General features: G+C 38.7%; 1 protein-coding gene across 6 annotated transcripts in view; it reads left to right on the plus strand.

Annotated features, from left to right (window-relative positions):
* Positions 1–17,427, plus strand: part of LOC121729126 (SH3 and multiple ankyrin repeat domains protein 3) — a 212,994-nt gene that overhangs the window by 182,762 nt on the left and 12,805 nt on the right. For 4 of the 6 annotated variants that reach the window (XM_042117520.1, XM_042117519.1, XM_042117521.1 and 1 more), the window contains 7 exons: positions 8,443–8,568; positions 9,387–9,567; positions 10,691–11,010; positions 12,045–12,239; positions 14,851–14,917; positions 15,632–15,847; positions 16,647–16,778. In XM_042117520.1, the coding sequence (XP_041973454.1) occupies positions 8,443–8,568; positions 9,387–9,567; positions 10,691–11,010; positions 12,045–12,239; positions 14,851–14,917; positions 15,632–15,847; positions 16,647–16,778 (1,237 nt within the window). The remainder of the gene's footprint in view (positions 1–8,442; positions 8,569–9,386; positions 9,568–10,690; positions 11,011–12,044; positions 12,240–14,850; positions 14,918–15,631; positions 15,848–16,646; positions 16,779–17,427) is intronic. The other 2 variants (XM_042117522.1, XM_042117523.1) reach the window with 2 other exon arrangements.

The following is a 17,427-nucleotide window of genomic DNA, read 5'->3' on the forward strand; positions in this document are numbered from 1 at the left end:
TTCTATGGAGTTGTATGAAATTCCTATTTCCTTCCCTAGGTAAGCTAGCTAGCCAGCTAGCGACCTGAAGCTCTTATACAAATTCATACAAACCAGACGTGACGCTGCAACACGTCGTCTGCGGTTGCTTCATGTCGTCTGCTGCCAAACGACACCCTTACGTCGACCGCACGCGCATCGTCGGCGCTGATGGCCCAAGATGTTTTTTTAATATAAAATAAGGGGGCAAACGAGCAAACGGGTCACATGATGGAAAGCAATTACCGTTGCTCATGGACACAAGAGCTGCAGGTGCGTTGCCGGCCTTTGTAATATCAGCGCAGACAATAAAACTAATTTCGCAAAATAGCTTTGCTTAAAGTACTATTTTGCTGACGGTCCTAGTGTCTGCGGCGAATTAACGACCAGATTAAAGTTTATTTAAAAGCTCTAGAGTAAAGCTTGCTTAACTTTTACTTTCATTTTGCCTAGAATATAATTAAATTTTTTGCACATTTAAAAACGTAGCGTAAGTTCCGAAATGTAACCCAGTTTATTAACCAGTGCTCATAAAGTATTGAATCCAACGCCATAAATCATAAATCATAATCCATATTGTGTTGGTTTGCCACTGGTATTAAAATGAATATTACAACAAAGTTATATATACGTCAATGCACTAGCCAGTAAGGATATTTCGCAACTAATCACCAATATGACGTCATGAGTACTGCCCAGATTACTGGGCTATATTTAAGAACAGAATCATTATAATATTGTATAAACTTCTGTGCCGATTTTAATGTTATTTGCTATGGAGGTATTGTACAATTCCCGGGTATATCTCTATCCTATGTGATATGTCCAGGATAGTTTTCATTGCGGAAAAATGTACGGATACCGCAGCACCAACTAATTTCGGCACACCGAACGGAATAACCTTAGCGACCTTATTATATTTTGTACATTCAAAATGAGGACTTTAGTACCGCGTTCAATATTCATGTAACACTTACGTACTTATGCAGGTAGTCGTTAATATTGTATGAGGTATAAACTGCCCTCGTATATTACCTTCATGTACCCTGTAGGCGGCTGTAGGGCCTGAGCCCTGAACCCTAATTTGAGTATTTCAGTAGATTATGCCCGCAACTTCGTTTGTATAGAAACACTTGTCTCGATTCAATTTTACCGTGTCATTAAGTGACTAGTATCTTTTAAAATTAAACAAGTCTGACAATCCTTGTCTTTTAAATACATAATATACAGTGTGTAACAAAAATAAGTGATAATTATTTAGGGTGTGTACGTGTTCCTTGTAGAGAGTTCACTGTGAAAGTAGCAGCGCTGAGAGACGAAATTTTTTTTTCACTTTTGTATGGGGAAACTCGTGACGCTCGGGCCCTTGCCCATACAAAAGTGAAAAAAAAAAAATTCGTCTCTCAGCGCTGTTACTTTCACAGTGAACTCTGTACAAGGAACACGTACACACCCTAAAGTATTATCACTTATTTTTGTTACACCCTGTATAATTGGTTTCTCGGCAAGGTTACAAAACACTTGCTTTTAAAGTAATTGAATGAATTTGGTAATTTATGTCTTAGTTTTGGGCACTTTTGAGTAAGAAATGTTATCTAACTCCCTGGAAAACCTTCCATTTTAGAGTTATTTATGTTTTTACTTTCTTTTAAGTTTGAGCAAAGCTTTTGCTGCTTCTCATGTCATTACTACTACATGCTACTACTCCAGAGGTAGTATGCATCATACCTACCGCGTATCAGCATGATAAGGTATACAATAGGTAGCAGGTAATATTACGCGAAGGTCGGAACAGAGCTGCAGAGGGCGCATACAGTAAATAATCCACTAAAATCCGACATGTTGCACACGTCATATGAGAATATCGGCAACACAACTTTTTGTTTACAGACAGTAAACAAAATGCTGGTGCTGCCTTGTGCGTGAAAGCATTGCATTAATAATAATATATTAACCCAGCCTTCAACTTGACGTTAAAAACGATCAAAACGCTCAAAATAGGAGGCATTTTGAGCGTTTTGATCGTTTTTAATGTCAAGTGGAACGCGGGGAGTATCCTATGATGAGTGTTTTGATAATGACTCTTATGTTGATACTTGATAGACGTGTGTCATATCATATCATTCATGTCATGTTACCCCGTGGGCCGTGACTCATGTTGTCCACCTAACGGCGCCACTGAGGAATGTGATAAGTAGGTAGGCTAGTTGTTAGTACTCTAATAATATAAATAACATTGTTGTTTAGATACGGCTAATAAAGACTAAGGAAGCGTAACTCCCATACTTCAGCCGTTTTGAATTTGGTTCTTTTTCGCACACTAAAATATGACAATAGCTACGAAACATTCAAAAGGAAATAAATCCGTTGACAATAATTGTCACTTGTATAAAAACACAAAATGTGTACCGAATATATGCATAAAGTACTTATACATATTGTATTCGGGTCACATTTTGTAGACTCGCGGACAAAATTTTTGACACACTCTTACTTAGTTTTTATTGTTCATAGTAATCATGTTGAATTTGCTAGTAGCTAATACTAGGCTTGTTGTGTAGGGATTGTATTTCAATTTACTTGGAATTTGGACTAATGTAAAAGAGAAAAAGAATATAACCTTCCTCATGATGAATAAATCATTCTTGTATGTAAAAAATTTAAAACGCTGTATTGAAATCCGTTACGAAGTTTTAAAGATCTCTAAGCATAATATAGGGACAGACTGCGTGAAGCTATTATTCTGTAGGGTAAAAGGTTTTTTTGAAGAAAATCACTAATCAGTCTCGATTTAACGTGCGACCGTTGAACTTTGCAACTTTGAGGCAATGCATATGAAAATAATTATTGTACTTTATTTTCTACAGAATAAGATACACTTTAAATATTTGCCTGTTCATGACACATAATGCATCGCAACGCCTCGTGCAATGTAAACTGACCCTAATGACATTAACACCAGAATCTAAAGACGTCAACAATATGAACTGACCCTTCATCATTCGCCACTTACCTTTCTAATGATTCACTTACTAGCTGTAAGTTGTAACACATTGTATGCAAACTCTGCTATTTAATTGTTGCCAGCGCTGGCACGCCCCCACGTGGGCTACTTGCCCACAGATTTCTCTGACGCTTGTCCATGTCGTAACATGAATAACTATCCATTGTAGCTTGCAAGGCTGTTATATACCTCCTAAGTCTATTGTACAAGTAGCTTTCTTATGATGTACTAGTTCTAGTAGTTACCTACTGCACTACCAGTTCATTAAACTATGGAAGATATAGGTATTAGATAATGCTTCAACATGAATGTGTCAGTCCGAAAGAATACCACATTTAGTGTTTCGCCGAATAAGGTTGGGCTTGGGCTTTAGGCTAGGGGTTTTTGGGATGAGTGTGATAAGCTTGAGTTTTCCTGTCGAGTACGTTTTCGAATAAAAAATATCAAGAATGTATTTAAATATTGTATTCGAAATTTTGTATAGGCCTCAGGAAGGTAAATCACAACACTTACCCTAGAGAATTTCCACGGGTTCCACGTTGGGTGTGGGCTGTGGCAAGTGTCAAATGTTTTTCAGCGTAATATAAACATTTATGATTTACCCTCGTCAAGCCGGCCCATTAATGCAAAAGCATGACTTTGTTGTTATTTATCCAATCCAAATATATAATTAGCGATCCCGAAGCGGACGTGAACAAGACAATGTCGATAAATTGTAAATAATAAATTGACTAAAAGGTCAACCGTTGCACAATGCTGCCATAGAACTAAATAATTCGGACATTGGGCGATAAATTATATGTTGATAGGCGGTTATAGACCATAGGTATAAAATTGGTACATGGTTTATGTCACAATAGACGTCGCCCGCAACTCCGTTGCGCAGAATATCGTTTATCGCGCGGGAACCGTACATTTTCCCGGGATAAAAAGTATCCTATAACCTTTCCCGGGTCTCAAAGTATCTCCATACCGAATTTCAGCAAAATGGGTTCAGCGTTTCGTGTATGAAGAACAAAAAGTTGCAGACACACAGACGTAGTAAGTGTAGGTATTAAATTGATACATGATAAATGATAATATAATATATTACATTTCAATAAGGGTTCCGCTGCAAGTTATGCTCTAAAAGTGACATTTGACAAGACGTTAGGATATCCCAAAAAAATATACGCTTTGAAAAGAGTTGGGGAAAAATTTTATCCCAAAAAAATGTGTGTTTTCCGCGCAAACTGAGGTTAAAATCTAGTTGTCCTGTAAAAGCACTACATTATGGCTTACATTATTCCAATCCAGTGCTGGATTGCCACCCGTGTGAAAACCCGCTATTACACGGCATACGGCATACGGCCGCAGCTGGTTCCAATTTTATGACATCCCTAATGAAGATGAGACGTATAGGTGTTATGTCGTGGAGCCAATATAGCGACACCAATATCACTTTATTGACACCTAAGCCTCCGATATTGCTTGTACACTGTACAGCCAGCAGACTATTTTTTGATAAAAAACATCCATCAAAGGATGTAAAAGCATTAAACAGCGCTGCCACTTTCACAGTAAATTCTGCATTTTGTAACAAAGCAAGGTGATTATAATACTTAAGGGTGTGCAATATGCATGAGTCCTTTGTTTAGAGTCCAGTATGAAAGTAGCAGCGCTGAAAAAATTACTTTTATTTTACTTTTGTAATATAGCGCATTTATGCATAAATCCCAAAAAAATGCTCTTTCAGCGCTGCGCAGTGCTCTTTCATAGTAAAAGTTATATTATAAGGGACATAATATTATGATATACACACCCTAAAGTATTATTTAAACTTTGTTTCCATACACCCTGGCCCCTGCAATCTGCATAGACATTAGACATATTATGCAATACAAATCTGTCTGAAAGATCTTTTAAGTATTATATTCTTTTCTTGCTGTCGGTACAAGACTGCTCAGGTCGTTCGATTTCACCTAAGCCTCGTGTGGGGAGGGCAATTTAATAAAAGCAATTTTAAAAAATACACCACAAAATTGGATTTTACAAGGGCAAGGGTTAGTTCATAATTTTATAGCATAATATTAAACAGCAATATTTCGGATATTGCTTGTAAGAAGTATCCTGTGTTCTTATCCCACACAAATGTAAGTACAAAATTTCATAATAACCGGTTGAGTAATTTTTGAGTAAAAGTCTAAACAAACTGACGTTCATGAACACATGATATAAATTTGGGTGTCGTGACTTATTTTGTTGCTGTATTTATTGTATTTAATTATTTAAAACAACTTTGCCTGATTAGCTAAGAGGTAGGTATCTTGTTAAGATTAGCATTTGGGACTCTATAGTCTTAAACTAAAGCCTAAACGGTCTCAACCCTAAGGCCTAAAATTCTGGATAGAGCAAAGTGTATTCCAATAGGAATTAATCCATATCCATACTTTAATAACTATAAATGCGAAAGTGTGTCTGTCTGTCTGTAACCACTTCACGCCCAAACCGCTGAACCGATTTTGCTGAAATTTGGCATGAAGATACTTTGAGTCCCTATAAAGGTCATAGGATACTTTTCATCCCGGAAAAATGTACGGTTCCCGCGCGATAAACTAATTTTGGCGCAACGGAGTTGCGGGCGTCATCTAGTAAATTAATATAAATATATTAGATACATAATTAAGTCAACCACCTGGGAATCTAAACCATTATTCATCTCAACGTGTTTCATTTCCTAGGGTTACCACTTACCGAACTTGGGTACCATGGGGTTTTAGTAGACCCCGCGCCTGGGGTGTCCCACATACCCGGCCGATGTCCCTGCTCCGCCAGGTATCAGTATACAGGTTGTAAATAAAACAACTTGATTTAAATACTTAAGGATGTGTATTGTGTACCGTGTATGTTCCCAGCGTCATTAATTTGCCCATACAAAAAAGTGATTCTTTCAGTGCTTTCACAGTGAAAGCACTGAAAGATTGACTTACTTTAGGGTGTGTATCATACTATACGTAGATTGTATGATACACATCCTAAAGTATTATCACTTTGTATTGTTACAACCTGTATACCCGATAATTATAATTATTGCAAAAAGGGTTACCGGTGATACTAGAATTTCTAAAACCTTCGAGGTTATTTTCAGCTCTCTATTTTTGTGTCCATTAGAAGGATGAAATGAATCACATATTTGCTGCCAGTTACCGACTGATTTGCGAACCTTTTTTGGAATTGTGTGACAAGTGACAACCGTGAACTTCTCGTAGGGTCGCTACTTATCAGAAACATTTGCATAGGATATAGAAAAATCTACTTAAAATATTTGGGTACTAATTAACACCTCCTTCGTGGGTACCGCAGACACAATAGATTTTCATTGTTATGCGGCAACCGGCTGCCGCTTGGGGATTGATGGGTTAATGTGAAAACTTCTTTAGCGGCTTTCTGCATTTTTGGGACTAGTTAATAATGTAAACTAGCTTTAGGACACGTGACCTCATAGAAAATTCATAAGGCGGCGGGAGTGTAGACTGTAGGTGACTGTAGTCTGTAGACAATACGATGTAGATTAGGATATAACATCCCCCTTTCTGCTGCTCTACTATTCTCTTGTCGCTTCTGCCGGCACTTCCATTTTTCTTTTTAATTTCTATATGAACTGACAAGTGATAACCCTATGCTCAGCACACTCCATCTTCCCGTATAACAAGTGCAGTCAACAGTTAGCTATACATCATAGTTGTTAGTCGTTAATCTCGCAGGCCGGGAGCATAATGTAGTCTTATTAATATACTGTCCACAACTTGCACTTACGGGCTTAATAGTCTAGAACTCTAGACTAGATTCTCTAGAATCTAGATATTTTCCCTTCGTTATATAAGACGTACTGTACATTTTTCCTTGTCGGATGCGTTAGAAATGTATAGTGTATAGACAAGATAAAGTGTTTTGTTTTGTTCGATATGTTAGATAAGTGGCTTGATGAAGGACATTGTTTAACTTTAATAGTATGTCTTATATCTTTAAACGAGCAATTCTTGTATATACATAATTGGAATCTCAGAATCAGCTCCAACGATTTTCATGAAACTTAGTATAAGTATAGGGGGTTTAGGGGGCGATAAATCGATCTAGCTAGGAATCATTTTTAGAAAATGTCATTTTATTCGTGTTTTATCGAATACCGAGCAAAGCTCGGTCAAATAGCTAGTATGTAACGTAGCCCTAACAATTAACGGAAAGAATTTAAAAACCCTAGATTTAAGATTTAACATCAACAAAAGTACCGTGTAATTTGCATAAATTTAAACATGTAATTATTAACTCGTTATTTAACAAAACCACCATCTTTAGTATCCTTTGAGGTCGGGCATGATTAAATTTGAAAGAAATAGAGACATAACTTTGATAGAGGCTTGATTGATGAGCTGAAAAGACTGCACATCTTTTGCTATACAGGGTATAACCGTTTTGTTGTGTGTAAGTGTTAGAATGCTGTAATTTTGAGCTGTATTTCCCGTATAAAACATAGAAGTCAAAAGTAACTAGTTCCGTGCTGCTACTTTCTACCTTCTACTTTACTATTTCAACTTAAATCTTGCTAATACGTGAAATAAAATAAAATAATAGATACAATAGGTAATCTTCTAAACCACCCAAAGGGCGGTCTCGTTTGAGTATCGTTCATTTTACTCCGGGGTTTGTATGTAAGTGATGCTTATATCGGTATAAAGGTCTGAGGAAAATAACTCAAAGCTAAAAGCACACATGTATACAGTAACTTTCTTTAAATATGTAAGTGTCCTTGTGCCTAACAGAAATCCTTTTAAAATGCAAACCATAAAAATAGGTTTAACTCAACCCAAATGTAAAAAAGGGAATGTGTGTTAAGTGAACCCGGCGAACAATCCTCGACGAATATTTTATGGAGCACCGAGAGCGGAACAGAAAAGTTTTTATTTTGTTTCCGAACATAGAACAAAGCGAGACCCAAGTAAACGATACTCGACCTGTTATTGTTGAAGTTACAATAAAACCGGCCAAGTGCGAAATGGTTCCACGATGGGTTCCGTAACTTAGAAGAACTGGTACTATTCGAACTAACAATTTTTTTATTGATACCTCTTATTAACCTTTTTTTCAGACGCTGGTCCTAAAAGTTAGCCTCTACCATTCAGAACATCTGATATTAAGGGCCTGTTTCACCACTTCCCGATAAGTACCGAATAGGCTATCCACAAGTCACAACTTATCTTTTAGAGTACCTGTCAGATAATTTATGCATAACCTATCCGGCACTTATCAGCAAGTGGTGAAACAGGCTCTAAGACTTCTGTTATTGCCTCACCAAACCATTGAACCTTCGGATTCCTTGTTCCTAGAAGTTAAGTCTATTTTATTTTGGACATTTCTAACTGGATCGTTCTCGTTGTCCCCAGGAGCTGAAGGAGAGCTTCAACTATGGGTTGTTCTGTCCCCCGGTCAACGGCAAGGCGGGCAAGTTCCTGGACGAGGAACGCCGGCTCGGGGACTACCCCTTCAACGGCCCTGTAGGGTACCTTGAGGTGAGTCATATAAAGGGAACCAAAATTTTCCAGCACTGAGCTGCAGGCTGACTGCAGATCAGTTCTGGAAAATTTTGATTTATTAACGTCGTGAAACGTTGTAAGCGCTAAACAACTTATAGTGATTTTGATCAGTTTAATATAATATTGAATTCTGATGCCTGACTCCTAACAGCTCAGGGTTCTCTAAATTCCTTAATTTAACATCACATTTGTTAACTTCACTTCAACTTTTATACGTGGGAGAGCCATGCTTCGGCACGAATGGGTCGGCTCGACCGGATAAATACCACGTTCTCACAGAAAACCGGCGTGAAACAGCGCTTGCGCTGTGTTTCGCCGAGTGAGTGAGTTTACCGGAGGCCCAATCCCCTAACCCCTACCCTATTCCCTTCCCTACCCTCAACTATTCCCTTCCCTTCCCTTCCCTACCCTCAACTATTCCCTTCTCTTCCCTACCCTCCCCTATTACCCTATTCCCTCTTAAAAGGCCGGCAACGCACTTGCAGCTCTTCTGATGCTGCGAGTGTCCATGGGCGACGGAAGTTGCTTTCCATCAGGTGACCCGTTTGCTCGTTTGCCCCCTTAGTTCATAAAAAAAAAATCAAAAAAAAAACTTCACCAACTTTTAGGAAGATCTATAAATTATCATTCGTTTTTCTAACCTCAGTTCATTTCGCCGGGTATGTTCCCTAACCAGTTACTAGGTCACTAGCCCGGTAGGTAGGTAGGTATTCACGTAGGACGTTCTGAAATTATATGCTGTTTTATTCAGAAATGAAATATTTTTATTTTATTATCATTTATTTCATCCCCAGCTGAAGTACAAGCGACGCGTGTACAAGATGCTGAAGCTGGACGAGAAGACCCTGAAGGCGCTGCACTCGCGCGCCAACCTGCGCCGCTTCATCGAGCACGTCACGCACGGACAGACCGACAAGATCACCAAGTCCTGCGCCAAGGGACTCGACCCCAACTTCCACTGCCAGGACACCGGCGGTTAGTATAATATTGTTTTGCAACTATAGGGGGTTAGCCAAAATTTTTTGGAATCTCCGATTCAAAATGTATGTCATTTTGCAAAAAATGCAAAATTCCATACATTTTGTAAAAATTATAAATGTGAAGAAATCTTGTTGGCCTCCAGTTAAAAGTTAAATTTCTCAATCTATAAACAAACAAAAGTTATGCTACATCTTCAAATATGTTATTTTACCAAGCATAATATTCCCGACGAAATAATCTTTTCTACAGCAAAGTAAATACGTAAATAGGTCGAAACTCATTGGAAAGTAATAACTCCGTAGATGTACATTTGAGCACAACATCGAGCACAAAAGGCTCAAGCAAAAACCACATCTACGTACGTTCGCAATCTCCATTCTCAGTCACGACTTGCAAACGCTCTAATAACCTGTACCTTCTCATTCATTTCGAACAAGATGTTATACATTCAGTAGCGGCTATTATGTGCCGATTTATCTTCTATTGTTTCATTACCGTGTACGAGGCAATATGATCTTAATACCCAATAGTATTGTTCGCTATTCTCCGAATATGCCACGTCAATTATTGTGTATCAATCGAAGCGTTAAATCCGCGATAAATATTCATTATTCATGCCCAAAGTTATGGAATAATTAACGTGCATAATGATTAATGCTCTACGAATCATAAACAAGTATACTATTGGATATAGACAAAATAAAATCGGTCTAAGAATAGTACCTTGGGGGACGCCATGAGAATATTGTTTTTTCCACTGATTGCACTCAATACGCGGTTATACATAAGAATTTGCCGAGAAATGATTTCCTAGCCTCGATACAATTATAATCACCGTTGCCGATGAAACGTTATGTGAAAACGCCCGCCATGCATAACCAATTGGATCAGAAGCTTCGAGATGTTCTTGTCAATGTAAATGTAGCAAGTCATTGCTTGTTATTTTTTCTTTTTATGTTAAATAAAATAATAGGTGGCTATTTAGATTTTAACACACAATGTGTCTCCTAAAAACTTGGTGAGGTTAAATTATATAAATTTTATGAGAAATTTGAGGATTTGATGATGATGGTACCATATCGGTCTAGTTAATGTTATGAACCATTTCATTTTCCAGAAACACCACTAACGATCGCCGCCGGTCTAAAGTCACCATCGAAAGTATTGATATCCCTCGTGAACGGTGGGGCGCTGCTGGACTATAGAACTAAAGATGGAAGCACAGCAATGCATAGAGCCGTCGAGAAGAACTCTTTGGAAGCCGTCAAAACTCTTCTGGAGCTGGGCGCGTCACCGAACTACAAGGACGGGAAGGGTCTGACCCCACTCTACTTGTCTGTTACCAATAAAACTGATCCGTTACTGTGCGAAACCCTGCTTCATGATCACGCGACTATCGGAGCGACAGATTTGCAAGGATGGCAGGAGGTGCACCAGGTAAACTGATGATTTCTAAGTGTATTTATTGACCAAACCTTACATACCATTAAACAAGTGTTCTGCTAAAAATAATTTACATCGGCCTGTATATAATATTGAGATGATAATAATAATATAATTATAATCTGATATTATAGCTATGTTTATCAAAAACGATGTAATGAAGTACCTTTTTCAAAGTTTAAATTATGCGTACATGGTTGACTACGGCTGTAAAGATAATATTTGAACGAGGGTACGTGAATCTAAGCGATTATTATTTTTTTGTAAAGAGAAATAAAAAGGCTTAATGGCTGGGTTAGGCTGTCAAAAACATAAGATTCGGTCGTTACGCCCTTGGAATAAATAATCAGAATGTGCGTCTACAATCTACATTATACTCGGGTTTCTGCCGATATAGATCTAAGAGATTTTAAAATGAAGTATTTATATTAATATATATTACCTTGAACAAGAACTCCTTCGCGGATATAGGAGAATGATTAATAGCCTAAAATTTAGTAAGTATTTTGATATTTTTAGCAATATTCCGCGAAATAAACCTCAACCTGTAAGTAAATGAGCGAGTGGTACACATAGGCATGCGTACAGCACCTCCCTCCTCTCCCACACTGCCTATGCGTACACTCGTATGCAAAAACCTGCAAACACCACCGTAGCAAATTCGTGGAAGGCCTCTCACCACCATGCAAGTTGAAAACCTCGACGCGCGTTCCGCCCTAACACCGGAGCATCCTCAGGATGTTGACTCTACGAAGCTAAAAGCTAAAGCACTACATTATTTCGCGGAATATTGCTACAAATATCAACATACAAATTTATAAAGTATGGATTTCCGCAAAGTAACGTCTGATTCTCTATGATTAATATTTAATAGCGTCATTCAACCGAGTTTAAGAACGCTTATATCTTCATTCAACGCATTGTAGGATGTCAACAACTATCATGAACTCTCTTTAGCCTTCGATCTACTCAGCAAAGGAGCTGATGTTTGTAGTGGCTCGACTAACCATGCTGCTCAACGTTTCCAGGCATGTCGCAACGGCCTCGTCCAACATCTGGACCACCTTCTCTTCTACGGGGCTGACATGAACAGCCGTAACGCGTCAGGAAACACACCTCTCCACGTGTGCGCTGTCAACGCGCAGGACTCCTGCGCTCGCCAGCTGCTGTTCAGAGGATGTGATAAAGAGTCGCTCAATTTCGCCAATCAGACTCCTTACCAGGTATGGACCAACACTAAGCTGCAGTTCCTCTAGTGAGGAGTGTGTTTGTACCAGACTACGGCGTTGCAAAGACGGTTAATGATGATGTGTATGATAGTAGACCTGTATAAGTACGTACTACGTATACACTGAGTGTGTGTAGGTACTATCAGAGAAGTTGATTCATAGGCAGATTGCGGACCTGCCTAATTTGGTCGCGTTATGTCAGACCTAGCTGACAGATCGCAACTGATATTGAGTTGATATCTTATGTTAATATACCTAGCGGAATAGAGCAACAATCTCCAGCTGTCAAACGAAAACGAAATTTGTTTCATCTGTGTGTAAAAATATGTGTACGTATGCACTTACACAAGCATGATTGAACATGAATTCTATGAGATAAAATTGTCATCGTGCGGCACGTGCCGACTGGACGTCAAAAAAGAGTACTGCTGTCATGTATCACACGTCTCTTTTTACCACGCAGTGTTACTAATAGTGACATCTCTCTTGCTCAGGCCTTTGTTGCTCTATTCCGCTAGGTATATTAACTTTATGGTTGATATATATCCAACCAAATGACGTAGATCCGTCAACTGTCTATGAATTAATTTCTTCGATGGTACATCGCTACCGAAAATTTTGTAATAAACTTTTAAAAAAGACTAAACTAAATTACCAGCGTAAAGAATTTGAAAAAATTAAAAATAATCCCAAGGCTGCCTGGAACTTTATTAAGATAAATAGTGGAATAAATATAAATAAATCTAATGCTAATTGTTTAATATACTACAATAACCCGAAAAAATCTGTAAACGATGTTAATACTTTCTTTGCTAATATTGGAAATAACCTTGCCACAGCCATTTTAAAACGAAATAATGAATTTGCTTGTATCCAGTCTGGATCAAATGTCCACAGAACCTTATTTCAAAACTCTAATTGTTCCTCTGACTCAATGGCTGTAGTCAGCGTAGATAATAAAGAAATTGACTCTATAATTTCGAAGCTAAGAAATAATTGCGCTATAGGTTGGGACGGTATTCCTACCAAAGTTCTTAAATCTGCTAAACATGTTTTGACTCCAATTTTAACGCATCTCTTCAATTTATTCATTTCCTCCGGCACCTTCCCAGGAGTATTTAAAAAAGCCCTTGTGCATCCAATTTTCAAGAATGGTGATAGAAACAGTGTCAACAATTACAGGCCAATATCTGTTCTGAGTTCATTATCTAAGATACTAGAAAAAATTCTCAATAACAGACTCATTAATTTCCTGAACCGTAATAAATTTATATCAAAAAATCAGTTTGGATTTAGGAGGGGGATTTCTACGGAGGATGCTGTTTTGGAGCTAACAAACACTGTTATTGACAATTTTGAAAATAAAATGAAGACCGCAGTAATATTTCTAGATTTATCTAAAGCTTTTGACACTGTTTCTATACCCATTCTTCTTAAAAAACTGGAACACGCTGGTATTCGAGGTACTGTCCTAAATCTTTTCAAAACTTACTTAACCGAAAGATTGCAGAGTGTTATTATTGAGGGTCAAACTAGTGATTATCAACAAATCATATTTGGCGTCCCCCAAGGCAGCGTTCTCGGCCCAACTCTCTTTAAAATCTATATAAACGAGCTTTGCAACATGTATATTCCAAACTGTAAAATAATCGCATATGCTGACGACACGGCACTCATCATATACGGCCTTACGTGGGATGAAGTACGGCAGTCGGCTGAATTTGCCCTTAAATCCGTCATAAGATGGCTAAATGAAAACCTTCTTACCCTAAATTTGTCTAAAAGCAAATACATTACGTTCGCCGCCAAGACGACATCACTTCCACCGTCTTCATTCTTAATTCTTGCTCATGGCTCATCTGATTGTAATGAAAATGTATCATGTACCTGCACTCCATTAGAAAGGGTTCCAACAATTAAGTACCTTGGTGTTATTCTTGATCATACCCTTTCTTGGAAGTATCAGATCGATTCTGTATGTTCTAGAATTAGAAAACTAGTATATGTCTTTAAATCGCTTAGACTGATTCTGGATTTCAAGAAACTAAGGATAATTTACTACGCCTTGGTTCAATCAGTCTCTTCTTACTGCATTACCTCATGGGGTGGAGCTCCAAAATCTCTAATATTACGATTAGAAAGGGCCAATCGGGCTGTACTTAAAACTCTAGCTAATAAACCGTACAGATTTCCAACTAAAGAACTATATGATTTGTGCCAAGTGCCCTCGGTTAGGCAATTGTTTATATTTAAAACTATTATGAGAAAACATACTGAAATCCCCTTTAATCCATCTGCTAATTCTAGAAAGCGTCGATCTGATCTAGTTTGTCCTATCCTCTCTAGAAAAACAACGATTGCGAGTCGGCATTATCCTTATATCAGCTCAAAATTGTACAATACGGCTAATAGAATTTTAAACATACACTATCTTACAAACCGAAAGTGCAAGAAAAAAATTCTAGAGTGGTTGACCTCACTTTCATACGAGGAAACGGAAGATCTAATAAAAACTATAACTAAGATCTAATAAAAACTATAAATAGATAAATCAGGTGTCGTCAATTTGTTTTGTTTTTTAACAAATTATTTAATGCATTTTCAGGTGGCAGTAATAGCTGGAAACTTAGAATTAGCTGAAGTTATAAAGAGTTACAAATCCGAAGAAGTCGGTGAGTTTAGATCTCGTATAAAAGCATGATATTTATTATTATGTGTATTGTATTTTATGTATTTTACATAATAATCTAGACTATATGTATTTATGTAATAATATGCATACAAAACGACCAGGTAAATTGGGGTATTAGGTATTCAATCGTCTCAAAATTAGATAAATTTATTGTTGTTACGTTAGCTTTGCTTAGTGTTATCTATATACGGACAACTGTTCTTCATGTTCTACTGAAACCTTACAAAAACTGTAGCTTCCGCATGTTTCGAACATGTTATATTTTATAATAAGGCCTCGGGCATACTAGCGTCGCAAATACAGCGTCGAAGCGACCTGTGTGCTCGGGGCCGTATCGTTAGAAGTTAGGAGCATGTTCTCAAAACATCTAGATGTTTCTATTCCATTGCTTATCATAATGGTGATGGTTGTAAATCCGACGGCTACAGGTATTTATGTATTAATATTTATTTATGTTATTCATATTTATTTACGTTTATTTTACTTTTATCCCACCACTGACGGAGTCACGCTGCACTTTTCTTATTCCCGACGTTTCGGCTTGTTACTCTCACGGGTAGTCAAGAAGCCGAAACGGGAACATCGAAAGTGCCTCTACAAAGTCCATAAGTGCCATAAACGATAACAAACATCTTTATTTTACTTACGTATGATTTATATTGTTTTACGATTATTTGGTGTTATTTTGAATAAGTGCCGTTTCGTGGTCCACCGCGCTACAATCCGCGGCGGCGGTCGGGCGCGTGGGGCGCCTGGGGCTGCGCGGGGGACAGGGGGTCTCTCGCGTCCTCTACGCGCATCCCCGCCGAGCTGGACGCGCTGCTGCGGGGCTGCGACCGCCCCTTCGACCGCCCCTTCTCCTCCGCCTCCTCGTCCATCGACAGCCAGGACGACGCCAGCATCATCACAGGTACACAACCATCACCATCGCATGTCTGTTCGCCTGTCATCGACTCGCACCTAGGGCTGTCTTCCGCATCTTGTGATAGTCAAAACCGTGACACGGAACTTACACAATTTGGTGTAGATAAAATGTCGTCGCCGCGTTTCACGGTTTTGAATGTTGCGAGCGATAATGTTATGAGATGCGGTAGGCAACCCTACTTCCTTCGTACTCGACCTGCACTAGCGGACGCACTATCTACCGTACCTTAGCAACACACTGAGTTACGGTGGACAACTCTTTCTTCCACTTGCACTGAACGCTAGGCAACCTTAGTTTATTCTTACAACGGTAACGTTGCAAGCTATGCATTGTGCAACCTTTAAGTAGGGGCATAATGCCACTAATGGGGACTTTCGGGCTCTCATCGAGGCAAACAGTGTCTTCTATGAGTTTTATCTATTGAGGACTAGTTTGATTTACTAGTTGGAGCAAGTGTGACATTGAAAGGAGTCCCCATCCAATGTCACACTTGCCTCAACAGGGTTGCCTCTATAGGGTGCTATTGTGTCCTAGTCAGGGGCCAGGGCACATCATAAGAAGGGTGACACCCGATGGTCCTCTACTTGGGGCGAGTAGTCACTTTTTTAATGGGGAAATTGTGACTTTGGGTAATCCGCTACCTGAAATTATTATAGACTACTTGAGGCAAAATATATATGGAGGCAAAATATATTCCGGTGTCAACCGGATAATCCCTAATTGGAGCGAGCGTGCCACCGGATGGTGTATGTGGGGCAAGTGTGATACGGGGCGGGTTGTCCAGAGTCATCGGGCGTGGGCACGAGCACGTGCAGCACGGAGGCGTCCTCGATGGGGGCGACGGTGGTCTGCCTGCAGCCCTACGAGCCCACCGCCCACAACCATATCCGCCTCTGCCAGGGAGACATCATTGAAGGTAAGTTTGGACATTCACAAGTAATGTTATGGTTATTTGAACTTAGAAACACTGAGACGCGGCACTGCGGTTTTAGATAGCGATACAAAGCTGCACTTTTGCCTACTTTCCTATTGGAATTACTGACCCTAAGAGAAGCAAACCATAATATCAAGCTGCGCAGCGTCGCATAGTTCTTGCAATGAAAAAAATAATATTTTAATCTGTTCTAATAAATAAAGTTTAATTGAAATACACCACGTAGCCTCTCAGTGTGGACTGTGAACTGACCTGACTGACAAAATTATTATTATAGAACAGTATTTCAGAGCCAAAATAATTAAATTTACGGTTTATTTAATTGCTGGCTTGTAGGTTGAGCACAGCCATTTTGTAATGTAACAACTAATACTCATGTCATTTCATCTTAACAACGTCGTTTACTAATAAGTAATAACCAATAGACGTATAAATATTCACAATTTTGTTAAACCTGGCTATATTTGCAATGAGCAATTGGCCCACCGACCTGCCTACCTAGCATACGCCAACGAGATATCTCACTCTCGAGATAATTAAATTTTGACATTATCTTGACAAAATGTGTTATTTCGATGATAGATCTACGCGAGAAAAAATGTTTGTCATGCTAGAGTGAATAGAGATGAAG

This window comes from Aricia agestis, chromosome 7 (genome assembly GCF_905147365.1).
Source record: "Aricia agestis chromosome 7, ilAriAges1.1, whole genome shotgun sequence".
In the NCBI taxonomy this organism is placed as follows: Eukaryota; Metazoa; Arthropoda; class Insecta; order Lepidoptera; family Lycaenidae; genus Aricia; species Aricia agestis.